This window comes from Ranitomeya imitator, chromosome 2 (genome assembly GCF_032444005.1).
Source record: "Ranitomeya imitator isolate aRanImi1 chromosome 2, aRanImi1.pri, whole genome shotgun sequence".
NCBI lineage: Eukaryota > Metazoa > Chordata > Amphibia > Anura > Dendrobatidae > Ranitomeya > Ranitomeya imitator.
The window spans coordinates 701,596,882-701,621,531 of NC_091283.1; the positions used below are offsets into that span (position 1 = coordinate 701,596,882).

General features: G+C 44.1%; 1 protein-coding gene across 1 annotated transcript in view; it reads right to left on the reverse strand.

The window, feature by feature from the left end:
• Nucleotides 1-1,984: 1,984 nt before the first annotated feature.
• The window catches only part of MAT1A (methionine adenosyltransferase 1A), an 88,320-nt gene continuing 65,654 nt past the window's right edge, over nucleotides 1,985-24,650 (reverse strand). Inside the window, exons 6-9 of the mRNA XM_069755815.1 lie at nucleotides 10,253-10,471; nucleotides 9,932-10,114; nucleotides 9,711-9,844; nucleotides 1,985-5,640 (exon numbers count right to left, since the gene is read on the reverse strand). Of these exons, the coding sequence (XP_069611916.1) occupies nucleotides 5,538-5,640; nucleotides 9,711-9,844; nucleotides 9,932-10,114; nucleotides 10,253-10,471 (639 nt within the window). The 3' untranslated portion in view covers nucleotides 1,985-5,537. The remainder of the gene's footprint in view (nucleotides 5,641-9,710; nucleotides 9,845-9,931; nucleotides 10,115-10,252; nucleotides 10,472-24,650) is intronic.

A 24,650-nucleotide genomic window follows, 5' to 3' on the forward strand; every position in this document is an offset into this window, starting at 1 on the left:
AATAACACTTTTCTGCCCTTATAGCCGTATGTGACTTGTTTTTTGTAGGAAGAGTGATAGTTTTAAATGACGCTATTCATTTTATCATGTAAGCTACAAAAAAAACTGTAAACAAATTTCAAGTAGGGTGATATGGTAAAAAAAAATGCAATTCAGACATTGTTTTTTCCATTGCACTATACAGGTGAATTGGCAAAATGATTCTCCAGGTCAGTAAGATAAAGGCAATACTAAACTTAGCAGATTTCTTAAACTTTTAGTGGTTAAAAATAGGTTGAACTTTGTTAATAAAATTGTGTCAAAACATACTGAAATCTGTAACCTATTGATTTTACAGTAGATGGAGCGGTATGCAGGCTTGTTTTTTACTGATACCATTTTGGGATTCATGTAATGTCTTGAACAGCATTGACCAACAAATGGCAATTCTGGCATTCTATTTCTCATCTGTTTTTCTTCTTCATTTATTCCTTTATTTTACTGAAGTTGGGATAATTTTTTGTTACTATATGCTACAGAATTATTGTGATACTGAAGTTTTCCTATGTAGCCACAGAAGGACTTAGGTGGCAGCCAGGGGCAGATTATCAGAGGGTCAATATGGGCGGTAGCCCAGGGCCCAGTGGTCTGGGGGGCCCTGGGCTACCGCACAGATTGACCCTCTGATAATCATCTGTGAATGCCGGCATTTATGTGCCCCCCTGCCGTACCCGGTGGGCAGAGAGAGGGGGCCTGCATCGGGCCCCTTCTCATCTGCTCACCGGGCCCCTTCCGGCGCTGCGGCGGTTTCCTATTGACGTGTGGGCGCGCTCCCGCACGTCAATAGTTAACAACAGCCGCCAGCCAATTGGAGGCTGGCGGCTGATGTCGGCCGCAGGCGCACACGTCGCCGGTGTCTGACGTCATTGTCAGTCGCCGGCGAGTGTGCTCTGCTGCAGGGAGCTCATCGCTGGAGCGCGGACAGGTGAGGAGACTGCTTGTTTTTTGTTTTTTTTTATAATGGTGGACACACTGAGGGCAATGCTGGAGGACACTGGGGCAATGCTGGAGGACACTGGGGCAGATGGCTGGAGGACAATGGGGCAGATGGCTGGAGGACACTGGGGCAGATGGCTGGAGGACACTGGGGCAGATGGCTGGAGGACACTGGGGCAATGCTGGAGGACACTGGGGCAGATGGCTGGAGGACACTGGGGCAGATGGCTGGAGGACACTGGGGCAGATGGCTGGAGGACACTGGGGCAGATGGCTGGAGGACACTGGGGCAGATTGCTGGAGGACACTGGGGCAGATTGCTGGAGACACTGGGGCAGATTGCTGGAGACACTGGGGCAATGCTGGAGACACTGGGGGAAATGCTGGACATACTGGGGCAGATTGCTGGACACACGGTTGGTAATATTCTTGACACACTTTCTGGGGGCAATGCTGGACGCACTGGGGCAGATTGCTGGACACACTGTCTGGAGGCAATATGCTGGACACACTGGGGCACTATGCTGGACATACTGGGGCAGATTGCTGGACACACTGGGGGTAATATGCTGGACACACTGGGGCAGATTGCTGGACACACTGTCTGGGGGCAATGCTGGACACACTGGGGGCAATATGCTGGAGACACTGGGGCAGATTGCTGGACACTGGGGCAATATGCTGGACATACTGGGGCAGATTGCTGGACACACTGGGGGCAGGACTGGAGGTATGGGCAGAATGTAGACACGGGGCATGATTGGAGACACGGGGCAGAATGAAAGACATGGGGCAGGATTGGATCATGGGGCAGGATGGATACGATGGAGACATATGGGGCAGGATGTGGAGATCATATGGGGTAGAATGGATACTCATGAGAGCAGGATGCGAGAACATATGGCTGGAGCCAGGAATGAGACACACGGGGCCAGGATGTGGAATATTATTACCATAGCGGCTAATTAAGGGATATTATTACTGCAGTGATGTATTTATTTTATTTTTTGAGTATACTGTTTTAAATGGGGGTCGGTCCTGTTACTGTGCAGAGTGACACTATATCGCCTTTTTTTCTTCATGTGGTGTAATGTAGAAGTTGTGAAAAATTAAGTAATGTGTTCTACAAGCGGAGCTCGAGATAACTGTTATTTCCTGCAGAAACGAGTCCTGGCTGGAAGAAATGATGGCGGTCTGTGCTGGATGAAAGATGAAGGACTTCACCTAGAGACGTCACTGGTGAGTCAGTGTTACCTATACACTGACACTATACACTGTATACTATATAGAGGTCCTGTGTATAATGTCACCAGTGATCTCTGTATTACCTCTACACAGACACTGCATACTAAGTACAGATCTCCTGTGAATACTGGCACTTATGGTGATAGTATTGTGTTGTTGCTTTTTACTGATCAGTATTGTAGTATTCAGTCACTATGTGGTGGTAAAATGTGGTCTGGAAATGGTGTTGTGGTATTTGTCCCTTGTATGTGATATTTGGTCACCAAGTGGTGGTAATATGTGGTCTTGACATGGTGCAGTGGTATTTGTTCCTTGTATGTGATATTATTCGATCACTGTGGTTGTAATTTGTGGTCTGGTCATGTTGCGGTGGTATTTGTTCCTTGCATGTGATATTATTGGTCAAAATATTCCTAAATTGTATTGCAGATTCTACCAAATATTTAATAGGTTACAGTAGAGTAGGGCCCGGCCATTTTTCTGGAATAATCTGGTTCGAGTATATCATGATCCTCGTCACATGACCCCCGTCTCATGACCCCCGTCACATGACCCCCGTCACATGACCCCCGTCACATGACTGGGGGGGGCACAGTGTCTGAACAGCCCGGGGCCCTGGCTACCCTTAATCCACCCCTGGTGGCAGCCATGGGGGCCTTCAGCAGGCCACCTGGTCCCTGTGAGAGCATCATGAGGGGCCTATTCGAGACAGCGAGTGAGCACACTAGTGAGCAGAATATGTAAGTGCCATGTGAATGATTTAAATAGTTAAACAGCTGTGACCTGAGGTAGCTCCAGTCACTGATGTTGGTGGCAGATGCTGGCTGTGAAACACTGCTGGCCTGCCTCTGCTCAGTATGAAGTAGGCACACCTCCTGAGCCTGCTCTAAGGATCCTACACAGGGCATAGGCTGTTAAAGTGTTAAAGAGTTATTATCACCTACTATGTAAAAAAAACCACAGTCCACCCACAGGAGTTGCATAGCCGTTGATCGCTGATTGATTTTGCTAATGAACGAACACATTTTGCCGATTACAAGATGCGGCAGACCATAGGACACTCCCCAAATTTTGGGGAGGAAAATAGGAAAGAAATATTTTTAATAAGATAGTGGTGTGTCTTATAGTCTACTTTTACTATAGCTTACCTCGGGAGCTGAGACAATGGAGCAGTGTCCCAGAAAGCTGCTGCAGGAAGCCGGCGACAACACGAGGGGGTGTCCGGTGGTGCAGCAGGCCCCGGGCTTTCACAAATTGTCTACGGAGCCCCCTTATTTCCATGGCTTTCAAAGCGGTGGACATAGGAAAAATGGCCGCCAGAATCGATGCATGCACAGTTTTGAGCTCTCGACACAGAGATCTCAGTAGAAAAAATCTAGGTGCCCAGATCTCAATCTGCACATGCGCCGCCTCCGGAGGACATTTTCCCAAAGTCCCTCGCATTGAAAACCATGGAAGTGAGGGTGCTCCAGTGACATTTTGTGAGTGCAAGGAGCTGGCCGCATCATCGCACCACCAAACATCCCCTTCTACCAGCCTGGGGCCCACAGTATTGTACCACTCCTGCCGCCACTGCCAGCTGGCTAAAGCAACAACCTTGCCTCTTGAGACCCCACTTCACCACAGCCATCCCCCACCGGTAAGATACATTCGGATTATAATACCCACCACCATTTTCCTGCTAGATTTGGAGAAAAAGTGCATCCTATATTCCAAAAAATATGGTGGTTATTTGTAACAATTTATAGGGAAATAACTGATTTAATGTGTTATGTCAAATGCAGCACCTGTAATTGAGTACATGACACAGAGACTCAAAGAGCAACAAAAGAGGGAATCCTGGATACTTTATGGGCTGGAATTTTCAAATTCAAGGCTAAAATTTCAGTTTATGACTTTATTACCTTATAGAATATTTCTGAAAACAGTAAAGTGGTCTTTTAAGACACAAGTCTACATTGATTAACAAACTATAATGTCTAATGGACATGGAAATTTAAAGATATAGGAGTTTGTATAAGCATACCTGCAATCAAAATTCACTGGAATTAAGTGAGTTGGCACCAATACAGGAAAGATAAAATTAGTCAAAGTCAAGTGATGTGTGAATGGATATAAAATATATTGAACCTGCACAGATACACAAAGGCCTAGTTAATAACACAGCCCATCACCACCTCAGAGGACCACTCCAGGGTGTACATTATAGCATTTAGTGGTCAGGGTGTTTTGCCATGTCCAGCATGGCCCTGGTCCTGTGACTGCAGCTCTCATTGGCCAGCTTACACAGAGAATGGCCATTGTCTTATAGACTTATATAGACTCATATAGAAGACGTTGTATGAGTCGGGGTGGGCGTAACTGCAGTCACATAATGGGGCAAAGGACTAGAGCAGCATCGGAAGCGGCAGAAGTCAGCAATGTGTAAGTATTTTATAGCACACACTGTACACAAATAACTGATAGCTAAAGGAGGGGGAAATAAAAGAAAAAACACTGGAATGGTCCTTAAAAAGTAGTTTCCTACTATATTAGATTGTTTATGTACTAAGCTCACTAATTCTATCTTTTACTGTTTGTTACAGATTGTTAAAGAAATATAAGACACTGCCTTTTTATAAGCTTCTAGATAGTAAGAGATCCATAAACTGTTCTTTTACAGGTGTCCATCGTTATTAATGTCATCCTTTATGTGCACTAATCTTCCTATAACAACACTAAAACGAGCAGTGCACCTGAAGATCCATCATGTTACCGGAACAGATTTTCATCCCCTGAAACTACAGGATGAAGTATTGAATAAAAGCAAGCAAAGATTGTGAAAACCATAATGAATTAATAAAGAATGTATAATGAATATGTTTTTGATTTTTTAAATTATTTTTTTGCAAACATTTGTTAATGTGGCCTAATTAATGATAACAATTTGTGTAAACTGGAAAAATGGCTTTAAGATGGTGCATCGAGTCTTACAAAACGTATGAAAACCTTATTTTTAACATCAGAAATATTAATGTTAGGTTATGTAGTGGAGTTTATAAACCTGAACTGTTAAGTTATTAATACCATGAGAACAATCTACAAACAGAAAAGCTAGATATTCAGCACAATACAGTATGAAGTAATGTAGAATATCTGCTTGAGTTCGGATTAATACTTTTTACTCCCAGATGATCCATTCCTTGCTATTGCTTCACATGATATTTTCCTTGATGTCATCACAAATGTTAATTAATAGTAAATTAGGAATTCTTGAAGGAGAATGTTCTATGTTGCTCTATTTTTTTACTCGATATTGTCAGTTCTTCTATCTCCTGTTAAAAGATCAATTCCTTTGGAACTTCCCAAGAAAATCCTTCTCTACCAAAATGCCCATAACATGCAGTGTTCTGGTATAAAGGCTTCTTCAAATCAAGGTCCCTGTAGAAAGACAAATAATCTACATTGTTAAATGTGCATATATTCTTTTATGACGTGTATAGCATTTACATTACATTGAAATTGCAGTACGAAAAAAATGAAAAGTTGTAGAATAAAGAAAATCATAGACTGGATAGATACTTTGATGATAGGCAAAATATGAAGTAATGGAAACCAAATTTATGGGGAAAAAGAGTGCATCTTATAATCCAAAAATTATGGTACTTTCAAAGTACTGATGGATTTCAGCTGGTATCATGACTTTCCATGGTTTTTTGCACCTCTCTTTCCCTGACTTCAATTCCCTTTCCCTGTGTCATTTATCATTATTTCACATAACTTTATTCACGGCCATCTATTGTTTGATTATTTTGCCTGTGTGGATAAGATGGGTTGTTACCAACTTCTGGTGAGATTTTAATGCCAACAGCACTTAAAGAAATATATTTAATTAGAAAATTGATGAAGTGTTGAATACTTCTTTGACCTGTTGTATACAGTTGTGCTCAAAAGTTTACATGCCCCTGCAGAATTTTTGCTTTCTTGGCAATTTTTTAAGAGCATATCATTGATAACACCAAAACTTTTAAACTTTTTCTCCACTCATAGTTAGTGGTTGAGTGAAGCCATTTATTGTCAAACTACTGTGTTTTCTCTTTATAAATCATAATGACAACCTAAAACATCCATATCACCATGAACAAAAGTTCACATACCCCATTTCTTAATACCATGTGTTTCCCTCTCTAGCATCAATGACAGCTTGGAGTATTATGTGGTAGTTGTGGATGAGGTTTTTTATTAAGTCAGATGGTAAAACTGCCCACTCTTCTTGGCAAAAAGCCTTCAGTTACTGTAAATTCCTGAGGGGTAAGGGTATGTTTCCACGGGGCGTATTCCTTTCAGGATTTGCTTCGGATTGGAGGCTGCGTACAGCCATAGCGTCCAATCTGCAGCGTCCAGATGTTACAGCATAGTGGAGGGGATTTTATGAAACCCCTTCTCCACTGTGCGTACAAACACGCAGGTGGCAGAGCTGCGTAACCAGAAATGCGGCGCGTCTTTCTAAACCGCAGCATGTCTATTTATCTTGCGGAGACGCTCAGTCTCCGCAAGATAAATAACACAGTCCAATGTATAGGATGCGGTGAATCCTCCTCTGTTCAATGAACACAGGTGGAATCACGGCGCATACAAAGGGGGCAGCACTTTGGGCAGAGCGCGGTATCCGCTGCTTCCAAAGCGCTGGGATTCTGGACCATGGACACATACCCTACGGCTTCTCCTTGTGGAAAGTAACATAGCAGCTCTGGCTTGTCAACGTAAGGAGGCTTATTTGCCATACAATGCTCCTCTGGGAAATTTTATATGCAAATTGCCTCTTCAGAGAGAAAGAGGACTTGAACTCTATATAGCGCCACCTGTTGGAAGTAGCAATCCTACATGTCACAATCAACCTTTTAACAAGTCTTGCAATATGACACAAGTAGAAGCCTTACCCCTTAGACCCCAGTCCAGAGCCAAATCAGATCTCATACTTTGCACTGATGAGGGCCAACAGCCCAAAAAAAGTGTCTGCAAATTGAGATCCTGATTTGACTTTTATCCTAAGTCATATTGTAAGACTTGTTAAATGGTTGATTGTGACTTGTAGGATCGTTACTTCCAACAAGAGGCACTATATAGAGTTTAAGTCCTCTTTCCCTCTGAAGAGGTAATTTGCATGTAAATTCCTGAGCTATCTAGCATGAACTGCATGCTTGAGATCTCCCCAGATTGGCTCAAGGATATTAAGGTCAGGAAACTGAGATGGCCACTCCAGAACCTTCACTTTGTTCTGCTGTAGCCAATGACTGGTCGACTTAGACTTGTGTTTTGGATCGTTGTCATGTTAGAACGTCCAAGTACGTCCCATGCGCAGTTTCCGGGCTGATGAGTGCAAATTTGCCTCAAGTATTTGCTTATAATGTGCTGCATTCATCTTTCCTTCAACTTTGACCAAGTTTCATGTGCCTTTGTAGCTCATACAACCCCAAAACATCAGCGATCCACCTCCGAGGTTTACAGTAGGAATGGTGTTCATTACATAATAGGCCTTGTTTACCTCTCTAAATGTAACATTTATGATTGTGGCCAAAAAGTTCAATTTTGGTCTCATCACTCAAAATTACCTTGTTCCAGAAGTTTTGAGGCTCATCTCTGTGCAATTTTTCAAATTGTAGGCAATACTTTATGGCATTTGCGCAGTAATGGCTTTTTTCTGGCGACTCGACCATGTAGCCCATTTTTCTTTAAGTGCCTCCTTATTGTGCATCTTGAAACAGCCACACTGCTAGTTTTCAGAGAGTCCAGTATTTCAGCTGATGTTATATCTGGGTTTTTCTTTGCATCCCAAACAATTTTCCAGGCAGTTGTGGATGAAATGTTTGTTGGTCTACCTGACTGTGGTTTTGTTTTTACAGAGCCCCTGCTTTTCCATTTGTTCATCACAGTTTGAACGCTGCTGACTGGCATTATCAATTCTTTGGATATCTTTTTGTATCCCTTTCCTGTTTTATTCAGTTCAAGTTCCTTTTCCTGTAGATCAGATGACAATTCTTTTGCTTTCCCCATGACTCACAATCCAGAAACATCAGTGGCTCGATGAAAGATGCAAGAGTCTGTCTGGATCCCAGAAACTCACTCAGCTTTTATGCACACACACTGATTACAAGCAAACAGGTCACAGGTGAGGATGTTACATTTTGTAGCCATTCAAACCAAATTGTGCTAACTTCTGGGCATGTTATCAGGCCAAAAACATCAGGGTATGTGAACTTTTGATCAGGGTCATTTGGATGTTTTGGGTTGTCATTATGATTTAAAAAGAGAAATCACAGTAGTTTGTTAACAAATGGCTTCACCCAACCACTAACCATGAGTGGAGAAAATGTTCAAGTGTTATCAATCATATTCTCTGAAAATAGGCCTAGAAAGCAAACATTCTGCCGGGGTATATAAACTTTTGAGCACAACTGTATGTGTGTATATACAAATGTGAGCAGTGCATCAGGGGAATGCGGCTAGGTGAGTATTTATTACTTTTTCAGTCAATCCTTGTGGGGACTATACTAGGTATAAAGGAGCAGTGGGAGCTATCATATTGCATATAGCTATCATAATACTATGCATAAGGAATTGTGGAGCCATCATACGAGTATAAGGGAGCTCTGAGAGCCATCACACTATGTATATGGGGGAATCATACTGTTTGTAAGGGAGCTGTAAGGGCATCATACTGTATATTGGGGAGCTCTAAGAGCATTGTACTCTATATAGGGGAGTTGTGGGGGCGTATATGCATAGGAGGTGTGGTGGCCTTCACACTGTATATAGGGGAGCTATGGTGGGCATGATACTGTTCATAGGATAGCTGCAAAGCCTCATACTCTTCAGAGGTGGCTGAAGGATCTTCATATTATATATGGGGAGTTGTAGGGCATTATACTGTATATAGGGGGCCACCATACTTTGTATTTTGTGCCTTCATAATGTGTAAGGGGAGCTGTGGAACAATCATGCAGGGTATAAATGAGATGTGAGAGCATCATACTAAGTATAGAGTGGCCATTATACTTTGTAAATGTATATGGAGCTGAGGAGGCATCATACCATATATAGGGGAGCTAGGAGGCCATTATGTTGTGTATAGGGAGCCGTTGGGGCCATGATACTGTGTATACGGAGCAGTTAGTGCTATAATACTCTTTGAAGGAAGTTATGGGACTTAATACTGTAGTGGAGCAGTAAGAGCATCATACAATGTATAGGAAAGCTGCAAAGCATTATACTGTATATAAGGGAGATGTGGTGACATTAAAGGTGTCTGGTGGGAGAGAATGCTAAGGTGCTTCAAAAAGGGAACAAATACTTTCGTTGTTCAGCAACACATTTCTTTTCTTTAAAAGGTGTGAGATATGCCCTTTTGTGACTGCCATGACAGGTAAGTATCAAGAACCAGTCTTATACAACAGTAAATGAATAAACTGAATAAGAAACTCTCATAATTAGATGTGTTTCATTAATTTTACCTGACTATGACTCCAGGTCTCAGATCAAAGTTTTTATTGACAATATCCAACAGCTCCTTTTCAGTTTTTTCCGAGGTCCCATAAGTAAACAGTGAAACTGATAATGGCTGGGCCACACCGATGGCATATGACACCTATGTAAATCCATATAAAAATGAACTTTACAGGTAGTTCTTTAAGCAAACTAAGTAACACAAGAAAAAAAAGCAAATTAACCATACTTGAACCAAGACACGGTGGCAGAGCTTAGAATGCACCAAAGATTTTGCAACCCATCGGGCAGCATAGGCAGCAGATCGATCTACTTTTGTGTAGTCTTTTCCTGAAAAAGCTCCACCACCATGGGCACCCCATCCTCCATATGTATCTACAATAATCTTTCGGCCTGTGACGCCAGCATCACCCTGTAATATATCAAAAAACATTTTGTTCTAAAGATTAATAAAATAACATTTTGACAAAATAGAAAAAAATATATAAGAGTGATGAAAAATCTACTGTATATGTTCCAGACATATTCAAAAATTAGGTAATGAAGTCACCTGGGGACCACCAATAACAAAACGCCCACTTGGCTGTAAATGGTAAATAGTCTTCTCATCCAGATACTTGTCGGGAACAACAGCCTTTATAACTTTATTCTTTAAGGCTTCCTGCATGTCACTTAAGGAGACGGTCTCATCATGCTGCACTGATATTACAATAGTATGAACCCGGACAGGAATAACAGCACCATTCTGCTGAATGTATTTCACTGTAACCTAAATTAGATTTTTAAAAAATTGTCAGAATCGGGATATGTAGAAGTTATACATAAAAAAATAACATTTAAAAAAATTATGCAGTAGGGAAAAAAACAATTATAAAATTTAGATAATATTTATTAATGCACTTTTTCTAATAAAAAGTATAGTTCTAATTTATTTGCAATATTTCTTTTGTAATTATAGGCACTCTTACATTTTGCTATAATTCTGACAGTCTTATGTAATAAACAGTACTTCTATTGTAGCGTGGCACAGGGCGATAGCCACAGGTGAGGCATTCATCTTCTCCTCTCACGCCCCAATGCGCTACTTGAAAAAGTGTGTCCTGCCTGGGTCAGTGAGTTGGTGCTGTTAGGGCTTTGTGCCCATGCAGGCCGTCTGTAGCCAATGCTGTTGGCTGGCCAGGACTATGAGTTCCACAGTTCAATGAATGAGTCCATCGTTCAAACATAAGGTCTTTACTGAATGATAACTTGGAAAGGGGTCTACCGTATTTTTCTGTTTATAAGACGCACCTGATTATATGACGCACCCCCAAATTTGGTGAAGAAAAATAAAAAAAATATTTTTTTATGTTAAATGGGAGTTTGTTTTATAATGCCAGTGCCTGTCTTACAAATCATATATTTGTCCCTCATTCTGGTATCTATATAACCCCCATCCTGGCACATTGCCCCCCTTTGCTGCTGGCACATTGCCCCCTGTGCTGCTGGCACACTGCCCACTTGTGCTGGACCATTACCCCTTTGTGCTGGCACACTGCCACTTGTGCTGTCACATTAGCACATTGCCCCCTCTGGCACATTGCCCCCTTGTGCTGGCATATAGCCCCCATTCCATCCTGGATATAGCGCCCCCGGTCACTATATGACCCCCTGCTGGCACACACATGTCCCCCCTCTCTCTATATGCACTCCTGCTGGCAAACACATGGTTCCCCCGGTCACCATATTCCTCCTGCTCTCACACACTTGATAAAATAACAAACACTTAACTAACCTTACGATGATGGCTCCGTGCTCCCAGCTCCTCGGTTGCGCTTCCTGTTTCCTGGGCATCCAATCATGTGACCTGGGCACACAGTGATGACATCACTGTGCTGTGCCGATCGGATGTTGGCAAAGACACAGGAAGAGCCACGGGGCAGCTGTGAGCACGAAGCCATCATCGGAAAGTGAGTTAAGTGTTTGTTATTTTATCATGTGCCTGTGAGCAGGGGGCATATAGAGTGACAGGGAGGGCCATGTGCATGTCAACAGGGGGCATATAGAGTGACCGGGGGCATTTTCATGATGGGGGATTGCAGGCACTTGCAATATGCGCCGCTCCCCTGTCAACCAACTCGGCGCGACTTCCTGCCTGATGGGGTGATGTGCCTCCTTCCCCATGTGTGCTGCTGTCCTCACTCTGCATGTCCTCCTGCCAGGTTGGGTCAGTCATTATGTCATCCACCACCTCATCTTCCACATCCGCACCCTGCTCCTCGTCCTGACTTTCTGGCAATTGTGTCTCATCATCGTCCACTTCTTGTGATACTTTCCCACCATCGCCTTTGTGTGACCGTGGCTGCTCATCTGGCCCCACTTCAACTTGACTGGCCGAGAGTACGGAATCTTGAAAGGGAAAACTGAACAGCTCTTCGGAGTGTCCAAGTGTGGGATCAGTTGTCTCAGGGCTCTCGGCATGGTGGGAGGAAGGAGGATCAGGGTGAGGAATATCCGTCCACACTCACGGCTACTCAGACTTGACCGTGTGGAAGACATGATAGTGCTGGCTAAGTGACTGGAAGCATTATTCGCTATCCAACCTACAACCGTTTCACACTGCACTAGCTTCAATAGTGATTGTGCTGCCATCCCCTAGAAACTAGGACAGGAAGGTCGAGCGAGAAGATGTGGGTCTTTGCTGTGGCCCAATTTCAACTTGGCCACGTCCTCGTCCTCTGCATGCACCATCAGCATCACGTTCACTTCCCTGTCCCTTGACCTCCCCATTTTCAAAAGCTCAACACAAATGTATTTATTTGGAGCAAAATTATATCTGATCAGTATGCCTTCAAAGCTACGATTTTTGCACCACAGATACACCAGGCCTCAGCCTGACATAACAGACTGTATAATTTTTCTTTTGGGGGGTGAATTTTTTTTTTCAAAAAGAAGACCAAGGCTAGCACGCAGAACTATGATACGTATGCCTGCAAAACTATGATTTTTCCACCACCGATACACCAGGCCTCAGCCTGACGTAACAGACTGTATACATTTTATGGGGGGTTTTGGAGAATTAAAAAAAAAAAGTGGAACAAGTCTAGCAGACAGAACTATGAAACTTATGCCTGAGAAGCTACGATTTTTCCACCACAGATAAAACAGGCCTCAGCCTGACATAACAGACTGTATACATTTTTGGGGGGGGGTTTGGGAGAATTTTTAAAAAAAAGTGGAACAAAGCTAGCAGACAGAACTATGAAACCTGCGAAGCTACGATTTTTCCACCACCGATACACCAGCTCACAGCCACAGATAACAGACTGTCTATTTTTTTTTCTCTTGTATGTGAAATTTGGCAAAAAATAAAAAATGAGTACAACAACACTAGCTGACACAACTATGAACTTATGCCTGCGAAGCTACGATTTTTCCACCACAGATACAACAGGCGTCAGCCAGACATAACAGACTGTATAAATTTTGGGGGGTTTTGGAGAATTTGTAAAAAAAAAGTGTGGAACAAGGCTAACAGACAGAACTATGAAACTTATGCCTGCGAAGCTACAATTTTTCTACCATATATACCCCAGCCATCAGCCTCAGATAAAAGACTGGTGTAAATGTGGCCTTGATTTTTTTGGACACAACAAAATTGTGTCAACAAGTTAGCTATGACACAAGAAAAAATAAAAGATTTTTTGGCACACTCACATCTGGTGTCTGGGTCCTCCCCCCCCGCCCCCCCAAAAAAAAGGTAGATTTGCACGTTCTTAGATTTCAATAACCTGGCTGTAGTAGGCAGCGTGAACAAGCAAATAAATGTTAAAATATGGGGCTAATGGATTGCTTTAGAAAAAGGGAACAGGAATCAGGAGAAGAAAAAAAGCCACAGAAAACTGCAGCTAGATATACAACCCCTGGCAAAAATTATGGAACCCCCCGCCTTGGAGGATGTTCACTCAGTTGATTAATATTGTAGAAAAATAGCAGATCACAGACATGGCACAAAACTAAAGTAATTTCAAATGGCAACTTTCTGGCTTTAAGAAACACTAAAAGAAATCAAGAACAAAAAATTTGGTAGTCAGTAATGGTTACTTTTTGTAACTAAGATAGGGGAAAAATTATGGAATCATTTAATTCTGAGGAAAAAATTATGGAATCACCCTGTAAATTTTCATACCCAAAATTAACACCTGCATCAAATTAGATCTGCTTGCTAGTCTGCATCTAAAAAGGAGTGATCACAACTTGGAGAGCTGTTGCACCAAGTGGACTGACATGAATCATGGCTCCAACACAAGAGATGTCAATTGAAACAAAGGAGAGGATTATCAAACTCTTAAAAAAGGGTATATTATCACGCAATGTTGCAAAAGATGTTGGTTGTTCGCAGTCAGCTGTGTCTAAAATCTGGACCAAATACAAACAACATGGGAAGGTTGTTAAAGGCAAACATACTGGTAGACCAAGGAAGACATCAAAGCGTCAAGACCGGAAACTTCAAGCAATATGTCTCCAAACAGGAAAGGCACAACAAAACAAATGAGGAACGAATAGGTGGAAACTTGTTGTGAATTCTGCTGTCGGGCTCCCTCCTGTGGTCATGAATGGTACTTCGGCTGGTTCTGTCCATGGACTTTCTCTGGTGGCTGTGGGTGTTTCTGAGTTTCCTTCCACAGGTGACGAGGTTAATTCGTTAGCTGCTGCTCTATTTAACTCCACTTAGATCTTTGCTCCATGCCACCTGTCAATGTTCCAGTATTGGTCTAGTCCACTCCTGTATCGTTCTTGTGACCTGTCTTCCCAGCAGAAGCTAAGTGACTGCTTGTTTTTCTCTGGTTTGCTATTTTTCTGTCCAGCTTGCTATTTTGATTTTTGTCTTGCTTGCTGGAAGCTCTGGGACGCAGAGGGAGCGCCTCCGCACCGTGAGTCGGTGCGGAGGGTCTTTTTGCGCCCTCTGCGTGGTCTTTTTGTAGGTTTTTGTGCTGACCGCAAAGCTACCTTTCCTATCCTCAGTCTGTTCAGTAAGTCGGGCCTCACTTTGCTTAATCTATTTCATCTCTGTGTTTGTATTTTCGTCTTTACTCACAGTCATTATGTGTGGGTGGCTGCCTTTTCCTTTGGGGAATTTCTCTGAGGCAAGGTAGGCTTTATTTTTCTATCTTTAGGGCTAGCTAGTTCCTTAGGCTGTGCCGAGTCGCATAGGGAGCGTTAGGAGCAATCCACGGCTATTTCTAGTGTGGTTGATAGGATTAGGGATTGCGGTCAGCAGAGTTCCCACATCCCAGAGCTCGTCCTATATTATCAGTAACTATCAGGTCATTCCGTGTGCTCTTAACCACCAGGTCCATTGTTGTCCTGACCACCAGGTCATAACAGTACAGGTGGCCCAAAGTACTAATGCATCTAAATAGAGGGATAAGAGAAGTTCTGAGACCATTTTTTTTCTTTGCAGTGTGTTTTGTCTCTCTTTTCCCCTTTACATCTGGGTGGTTCAGAACACAGGTGTAGACATGGACATACAAGGTCTGTCCTCTTTGATGGATAATCTCACTATAAGTGTACAAAACATTCAAGATTTTGTGGTTCAGAATCCGATGTCAGAGCCTAGGATTCCAATTCCTGATTTGTTTTTTGGTGATAGATCTAAGTTCTTGAATTTCAAAAATAATTGTAAATTGTTTCTTGCCTTGAAACCTCGCTCCTCAGGTGACCCTGTTCAACAAGTAAAGATCATTATTTCTTTGTTACGTGGTGACCCTCAAGACTGGGCATTTTCCCTTGCGCCAGGAGATCCGGCATTGCGTGATGTTGATGCATTTTTCCTGGCGCTTGGATTGCTTTATGATGAACCTAATTCAGTGAATCAGGCAGAGAAAATCTTGCTGGCTCTGTGTCAGGGTCAGGATGAAGCGGAGATATATTGTCAGAAGTTTAGAAAGTGGTCTGTGCTCACTCAGTGGAATGAATGTGCCCAGGCAGCAATCTTCAGAAAGGGTCTCTCTGAAGCCCTTAAGGATGTCATGGTGGGATTTCCCATGCCTGCTGGTCTGAATGAGTCTATGTCTTTGGCCATTCAGATCGATCGACGCTTGCGTAAGCGTAAAACTGTGCACCATTTGGCGGTACTATCTGAGCATGGGCCTGAGCCTATGCAATGTGATAGGACTTTGACCAGAGCTGAACGGCAAGCACACAGACGTCGGAATGGGCTATGTTTTTACTGTGGTGATTCCACTCATGCTATCTCCGATTGTCCTAAGCGCACTAAGCGGTTCGCTAGGTCTGACACCATTGGTACGGTACAGTCTAAATTTCTATTGTCCGTTACTCTGATTTGTTCTTTGTCATCCTATTCTGTTATAGCATTTGTGGATTCAGGCGCTGCCCTGAATTTGATGGACTTGGAGTATGCTAGGCGCTGTGGTTTTTTCTTGGAGCCCTTGCAGTATCCTATTCCATTGAGAGGAATTGATGCTACGCCTTTGGCCAAGAATAAGCCTCAGTACTGGACCCAATTGGCCATGTGCATGGCTCCTGCACATCAAGAGGATATCCGCTTTCTGGTGTTGCATAATCTGCATGATGTGGTCGTTTTGGGGTTGCCATGGCTACAGGTTCATAATCCAGTATTGGACTGGAAATCTATGTCTGTGTCCAGCTGGGGTTGCCAGGGGGTACATGGTGATGTTCCATTTTTGTCTATTTCGTCTTCCACTCCTTCTGAAGTTCCAGAGTTTTTGTCGGATTATCGGGATGTATTTGATGAGCCCAAAGCCAGTGCCCTACCTCCTCATAGGGATTGCGATTGTGCAATTAATTTGATTCCTGGTAGTAAGTTTCCTAAGGGCTGATTGTTCAATTTATCTGTGCCAGAACACGCCGCTATGCGGAGTTATATAAAGGAATCCTTGGAGAAAGGCCATATTCGCCCGTCGTCATCACCGTTAGGAGCAGGGTTCTTTTTTGTGGCCAAGAAGGATGGTTCTTTGAAACCTTGTATTGATTACCGCCTTCTCAATAAAATTACAGTCAAATTTCAGTATCCTTTGCCGTTGCTGTCTGATTTGTTTGCTCGTATTAAAGGGGCTAGTTGGTTCACCAAGATAGATCTTCGAGGGGCGTATAATCTTGTGCGTATTAAACAAGGCGATGAATGGAAAACAGCATTTAATATGCCCGAGGGCCATTTTGAGTACCTGGTTATGCCATTCGGGCTTTCCAATGCTCCATCAGTATTCAGTCCTTTATGCATGACATCTTCCGAGAGTACCTGGATAAATTCCTGATTGTGTATTTGGATGATATTTTGGTCTTATCGGATGATTGGGAGTCTCATGTGAAGCAGGTCAGAATGGTGTTCCTGGTCCTTCGTGCGAATTCCTTGTTTGTGAAGGGGTCAAAGTGTCTCTTTGGAGTTCAGAAGGTTTCATTTTTGGGGTTCATTTTTTCCCCTTCTACTATCGAGATGGACCCTGTTAAAGTCCAGGCCATTTACGATTGGACTCAGCCGACATCTGTGAAGAGCCTGCAAAAGTTCCTGGGCTTTGCTAATTTTTATCGGCGCTTCATCGCTAATTTTTCTAGTGTTGCTAAACCGTTGACTGATTTGACCAAGAAGGGTGCTGATGTGGTCAATTGGTCTTCTGCAGCTGTAGAGGCTTTTCAGGAGTTGAAGCGTCGTTTTTCTTCTGCCCCTGTGTTGTGCCAGCCAGATGTTTCGCTCCCGTTTCAGGTTGAGGTTGATGCTTCTGAGATTGGAGCTGGGGCTGTTTTGTCGCAAAGAAGTTCTGATTGCTCGGTGATGAAGCCATGTGCTTTCTTTTCTAGAAAGTTTTCACCTGCTGAGCGCAATTATGATGTTGGTAATCGAGAGTTGTTGGCCATGAAGTGGGCATTCGAGGAGTGGCGTCATTGGCTTGAAGGAGCCAAGCATCGCGTGGTGGTCTTGACAGATCACAAGAATTTGACTTATCTTGAGTCTGCCAAACGGTTGAATCCGAGACAGGCTCGATGGTCGTTATTTTTCTCCCGTTTTGATTTTGTGGTTTCGTACCTTCCGGGCTCTAAGAATGTGAAGGCTGATGCCCTGTCAAGGAGTTTTGTGCCTGACTCTCCGGGTGTTCCTGAGCCGGCGGGTATTCTCAAAGAGGGGGTAATTTTGTCTGCCATCTCCCCTGATTTGCGGCGGGTGCTGCAAAAATTTCAGGCTGATAGACCTGACCGTTGCCCAGCAGAGAAACTGTTTGTCCCTGATAGATGGACTAGTAGAGTTATCTCTGAGATTCATTGTTCAGTATTGGTTGGGCATCCTGGAATCTTTGGTACCAGAGATTTGGTGGCTAGATCCTTTTGGTGGCCGTCTTTGTCACGGGATGTGCGTTCTTTTGTGCAGTCCTGTGGGACTTGTGCTCGGGCTAAGCCCTGCTGTTCTCGTGCCAGTGGGTTGCTTTTGCCCTTGCCGATCCCGAAGAGGCCCTGGACGCATATTTCTATGGATTTTATTTTGGATCTCCCCGTCTCTCAAAAGATGTCGGTCATTTGGGTGGTTTGTGATCGCTTTTCTAAGATGGTCCATTTGGTACCTTTGTCTAAATTGCCTTCCTCCTCTGATTTCGTGCCATTGTTTTTCCAGCATGTGGTTCGTTTGCATGGTATCCCGGAGAACATCGATTCTGACAGAGGTTCCCAGTTTGTTTCGAGGTTTTGGCGATCTTTTTGTGCTAGGATGGGCATTGATTTGTCTTTTTCCTCGGCTTTCCATCCTCAGACAAACCGAACAAACTAATCAGACTTTGGAAACATATCTGAGATGCTTTGTTTCTGCTGATCAGGATGATTGGGTGTCCTTTTTGCCGTTGGCTGAGTTCGCCCTTAATAATCGGGCCAGCTCGGCTACTTTGGTTTCGCCGTTTTTCTGCAATTCTGGATTCCATCCGCGTTTTTCTTCAGGGCAGGTTGAGTCTTCGGACTGTCCTGGTGTAGATACTGTGGTGGATAGGTTGCAGCAGATTTGGACTCATGTGGTGGACAATTTGACATTGTCCCAGGAGAAGGCTCAACGTTTCGCTAACCGCCGGCATTGTGTGGGTCCCCGACTTCGTGTTGGGGATTTGGTTTGGTTGTCGTCTCGTTATGTTCCTATGAAGGTTTCCTCTCCTAAGTTTAAGCCTCATTTCATTGGTCCGTATAAGATTTCTGAGGTTATTAATCCTGTGTCATTTTGTTTGGCCCTTCCTGCTTCTTTTGCCATCCATAATGTGTTCCATAGGTCGTTGTTGCGGAGATACGTGGCGCCTGTGGTTCCATCCGTTGATCCTCCTGCCCCGGTGTTGGTTGAGGGGGAGTTGGAGTATGTGGTGGAGAAGATTTTGGATTCTCGTATTTCGAGACGGAAACTCCAGTACCTGGTCAAGTGGAAGGGTTATGGTCAGGAAGATAATTCCTGGGTTTTTGCCTCTGATGTTCATGCTGCCGATCTGGTTCGTGCCTTTCATTTGGCTTGTCCTGGTCGGCCTGGGGGCTCTGGTGAGGGTTCGGTGACCCCTCCTCAAGGGGGGGGTACTGTTGTGAATTCTGTGGCTGAATTCACTCCTGTGGTCACAAGTGGTACTGCAGCTTCTGAGCTTCCTCCCTCAGGTGTTCTGGTGAGCTCGTTAACTGCTTCATTACTTAACTCCACCTGATGATGCTATCCTTGCTCCTTGTCAATGTTTCAGTGTTGGATCTGAGCTTCTCCTGATTGTTCCTGTGACCTGCTGCTCTGTATAGCTAAGTGCTTTTTGTTTTTTTTGTTGCTTTTTTTCTGTCCAGCTTGTCTTTTGTTTTGCTGGAAGCTCTGAGACGCAAAGGGTGTACCGCCGTGCCGTTAGTTCGGCACGGTGGGTTTTTTTTGCCCCCTTTGCGTGGTTTTGCTTTAGGGTTTTTTGTAGACTGCAAAGTTCGCTTTACTGTCCTCGCTCTGTCCTAGAATATCGGGCCCCACTTTGCTGAATCTATTTCATCCCTACGTTTTGTCTTTTCATCTTACTCACAGTCATTATATGTGGGGGGCTGCCTTTTCCTTTGGGGAATTTCTCTGGGGCAAGTCAGGCCTATTTTTCTATCTTCAGGCTAGCTAGTTTCTTAGGCTGTGCCGAGTTGCCTAGGTAGTTGTTAGGCGCAATCCACAGCCGCTTTTAGTTGTGTTTAGGATAGGATCAGATGTGCAGTCTACAGAGTTTCCACGTCTCAGAGCTCGTTCTTGTATTTTTGGGTATTTGTCAGATCACTGTGTGCGCTCTGATCGCTAAGCACACTGTGTTTCTGGATTGCCTTCAGAACACCTGTCATTAGCAAACATAACAGTACAAGGAGCCCAACTAATGATTCTCAATAGAGGGAAAGGAAAAGTTCTGACATCATTTTTTTTTTTTTTTTCTGCTCTGTGTTCACTTTTTTTTTTCCCCTAGACATTTGGGTGATTCTGGACACAGGTGTGGACATGGATATTCAGGGTCTGTGCTCTTCAATGGATAATCTCGTTATAAATGTACAAAAAATTCAAGATACTATTGATCAGAAATCTATGTTAGAACCAAGAATTCCTATTCCTGATTTGTTTTTTGGAGATAGAACTAAGTTTCTAAGTTTCAAAGATAATTGTAAGCTATTTCTGGCCTTGAAACCTCATTCTTCTGGTAATCCTATTCAACAGGTTTTGATTATTATTTCTTTTTTGCGCGGCGACCCTCAAGACTGGGCATTTTCTCTTGCGCCAGGAGACCCTGCATTGAGTAGTGTCGATGCGTTTTTCCTGGCGCTCGGATTGCTGTACGATGAGCCTAATTCAGTGGATCAGGCTGAGAAAAATTTGCTGGCTTTGTGCCAGGGTCAGGATGATATAGAAGTATATTGTCAGAAATTTAGGAAATGGTCAGTACTCACTCAGTGGAATGAATCTGCGCTGGCAGCTTTGTTCAGAAAGGGTCTCTCTGAGGCTCTTAAGGATGTCATGGTGGGATTTCCTATGCCTGCTGGTTTGAATGAGTCTTTGTCTTTGGCCATTCAGATCGGTCGACGCTTGCGCGAGCGTAAATCTGTGCACCATTTGGCGGTACTGCCTGAGGTTAAACCTGAGCCTATGCAGTGCGATAGGACTATGACTAGAGTTGAACGGCAGGAATACAGACGTCTGAATGGTCTGTGTTTCTACTGTGGTGATTCCACTCATGCTATTTCTGATTGTCCTAAGCGCACTAAGCGGTCTGCTAGGTCTGCCGTCATTGGTACTGTACAGTCCAAATTCCTTCTGTCCATTACCTTGATATGCTCTTTGTCGTCGTTTTCTGTCATGGCGTTTGTGGATTCGGGCGCTGCCCTGAATCTGATGGATTTGGATTATGCTAAACGTTGTGGGTTTTTCTTGGAGCCTTTGCGGTGTCCTATTCCATTGAGAGGAATTGATGCTACACCTTTGGCCAAGAATAAACCTCAATACTGGGCCCAGCTGACCATGTGCATGACTCCTGCACATCAGGAAGTTATTCGCTTTCTGGTGTTGCATAATCTGCATGATGTGGTCGTGTTGGGGTTGCCATGGCTACAAACCCATAATCCAGTATTGGATTGGAATTCCATGTCGGTATCCAGCTGGGGTTGTCAGGGGGTACATGGTGATGTTCCATTCTTGTCGATTTCGTCATCCACCCCTTCTGAGGTCCCAGAGTTCTTGTCTGATTATCAGGATGTATTTGAAGAGCCCAAGTCCGATGCTCTACCTCCGCATAGGGATTGTGATTGTGCTATCAATTTGATTCCTGGTAGTAAATTCCCTAAAGGTCGATTATTTAATTTATCCGTGCCCAAACACGCCGCTATGCGCAGTTATGTGAAGGAATCCCTGGAGAAGGGACATATTCGCCCATCGTCATCACCACTGGGAGCAGGGTTCTTCTTTGTAGCCAAGAAGGATGGTTCGCTGAGACCGTGTATTGATTACCGCCTTCTTAATAAGATCACTGCTAAATTTCAGTATCCCTTGCCATTGTTATCTGACTTGTTTGCTCGGATTAAGGGGGCTAGTTGGTTCACTAAGATAGATCTTCGTGGTGCATATAATCTGGTGAGAATCAGGCAAGGAGATGAATGGAAAACTGCATTCAATACGCCCGAGGGTCATTTTGAGCATCTAGTGATGCCGTTCGGACTTGCCAATGCTCCATCTGTGTTTCAGTCTTTTATGCATGACATCTTCCGTGAGTATCTGGATAAATTCCTGATTGTTTACTTGGATGACATTTTGATCTTCTCAGATGATTGGGAGTCTCATGTGAAGCAGGTCAGAATGGTTTTTCAGGTCCTGCGTGCTAACTCTTTGTTTGTGAAGGGATCAAAGTGTCTCTTCGGTGTGCAGAAAGTTTCATTTTTGGGGTTCATCTTTACCCCTTCTACTATCGAGATGGATCCAGTTAAGGTCCAAGCCATCCAGGATTGGATTCAGCCGACATCTCTGAAAAGTCTGCAAAAGTTCCTGGGCTTTGCTAATTTTTATCGTCGCTTCATCTGTAATTTTTCTAGCATTGCCAAACCATTGACCGATTTGACCAAGAAGGGTGCTGATTTGGTTAATTGGTCTTCTGCTGCTGTGGAAGCTTTTCAGGAGTTGAAGCGTCGTTTTTGTTCTGCCCCTGTGTTGTGTCAGCCAGATGTTTCTCTTCCGTTCCAGGTCGAGGTTGATGCTTCTGAGATTGGAGCAGGGGCGGTTTTGTCACAGAGAGGTTCTGATTGCTCAGTGATGAAACCATGTGCTTTCTTTTCCAGGAAGTTTTCGCCCGCTGAGCGTAATTATGATGTGGGCAATCGAGAGTTGCTGGCCATGAAGTGGGCATTCGAGGAGTGGCGTCATTGGCTTGAAGGAGCTAAGCATCGCGTGGTGGTATTGACTGATCATAAGAACTTGACTTATCTCGAGTCTGCCAAGCGCTTGAATCCTAGACAGGCCCGTTGGTCGTTATTTTTTGCCCGCTTCGACTTTGTGATTTCGTACCTTCCGGACTCTAAAAATGTGAAGGCGGAGGCTCTGTCTAGGAGTTTTGTGCCCGACTCTCCGGGTTTATCTGAGCCAGCGGGTATCCTCAAGGAAGGAGTCATTGTGTCTGCCATCTCCCCTGATTTGCGGCGGGTGCTGCAAAAATTTCAGGCGAATAAACCTGATCGTTGTCCAGCAGAGAAACTGTTCGTCCCTGATAGGTGGACTAATAAACTTATCTCTGAACTTCATTGTTCGGTGTTGGCTGGTCATCCTGGAATCTTTGGTACCAGAGAGTTAGTGGCTAGATCCTTCTGGTGGCCATCTCTGTCACGGGATGTACGTACTTTTGTGCAGTCCTGTGGGATTTGTGCTAGGGCTAAGCCCTGCTGTTCTCGTGCCAGTGTGTTGCTTTTGCCCTTGCCGGTCCCAAAGAGGCCTTGGACACATATTTCGATGGATTTCATTTCTGACCTTCCCGTTTCTCAAAAGATGTCAGTCATTTGGGTGGTCTGTGATCGCTTTTCTAAAATGGTCCATCTGGTGCCCTTGGCTAAATTGCCTTCCTCCTCTGATTTGGTACCTTTGTTCTTTCAGCATGTGGTTCGGTTGCATGGCATTCCTGAGAATATTGTTTCTGACAGAGGTTCCCAGTTTGTTTCAAGGTTCTGGCGATCCTTTTGTGGTAGGATGGGCATTGACCTATCCTTTTCCTCGGCTTTCCATCCTCAGACTAATGGCCAGACCGAACGAACCAATCAGACCTTGGAAACATATCTGAGATGTTTTGTTTCTGCAGACCAGGATGATTGGGTGTCCTTTTTGCCGTTGGCTGAGTTCGCCCTTAATAATCGGGCCAGCTCGGCTACCTTGGTTTCTCCATTTTTTTGCAATTCTGGGTTCCATCCTCGTTTCTCTTCAGGACAGGTTGAGTCTTCGGACTGTCCTGGTGTGGATTCTGTGGTGGATAGGTTGCAGCAGATCTGGACTCAGGTAGTGGACAATTTGATCTTGTCCCAGGAGAAAGCTCAACTTTTCGCTAATCGCAGACGCCGTGTGGGTCCCCGACTTCGTGTTGGGGATCTGGTTTGGTTATCTTCTCGTCATATTCCTATGAAGGTTTCCTCTCCTAAATTTAAACCTCGTTTTATTGGTCCGTATAGGATTTCTGAGGTTCTCAATCCTGTGTCTTTTCGTTTGACCCTCCCAGACTCCTTTTCCATACATAATGTATTCCATAGGTCGTTGTTGCGGAGATACGTGGCACCTATGGTTCCATCTGTTGAGCCTCCTGCCCCGGTTTTGGTGGAGGGGGAATTGGAGTATATTGTGGAGAAGATTTTGGATTCTCGTGTTTCTAGACGGAAACTCCAGTATCTGGTTAAATGGAAGGGTTATGCTCAGGAAGATAATTCCTGGGTTTTTGCCTCTGATGTTCATGCTTCCGATCTTGTTCGTGCCTTTCATGCGGCTCATCCTGGTCGGCCTGGGGGCTCTGGTGAGGGTTCGGTGACCCCTCCTCAAGGGGGGGGTACTGTTGTGAATTCTGTGGCTGAATTCACTCCTGTGGTCACAAGTGGTACTGCAGCTTCTGAGCTTCCTCCCTCAGGTGTTCTGGTGAGCTCGTTAACTGCTTCATTACTTAACTCCGCCTGATGATGCTATCCTTGCTCCTTGTCAATGTTTCAGTGTTGGATCTGAGCTTCTCCTGATTGTTCCTGTGACCTGCTGCTCTGTATAGCTAAGTGCTTTTTGTTTTTTTTGTTGCTTTTTTTCTGTCCAGCTTGTCTTTTGTTTTGCTGGAAGCTCTGAGACGCAAAGGGTGTACCGCCGTGCCGTTAGTTCGGCACGGTGGGTTTTTTTTGCCCCCTTTGCGTGGTTTTGCTTTAGGGTTTTTTGTAGACTGCAAAGTTCGCTTTACTGTCCTCGCTCTGTCCTAGAATATCGGGCC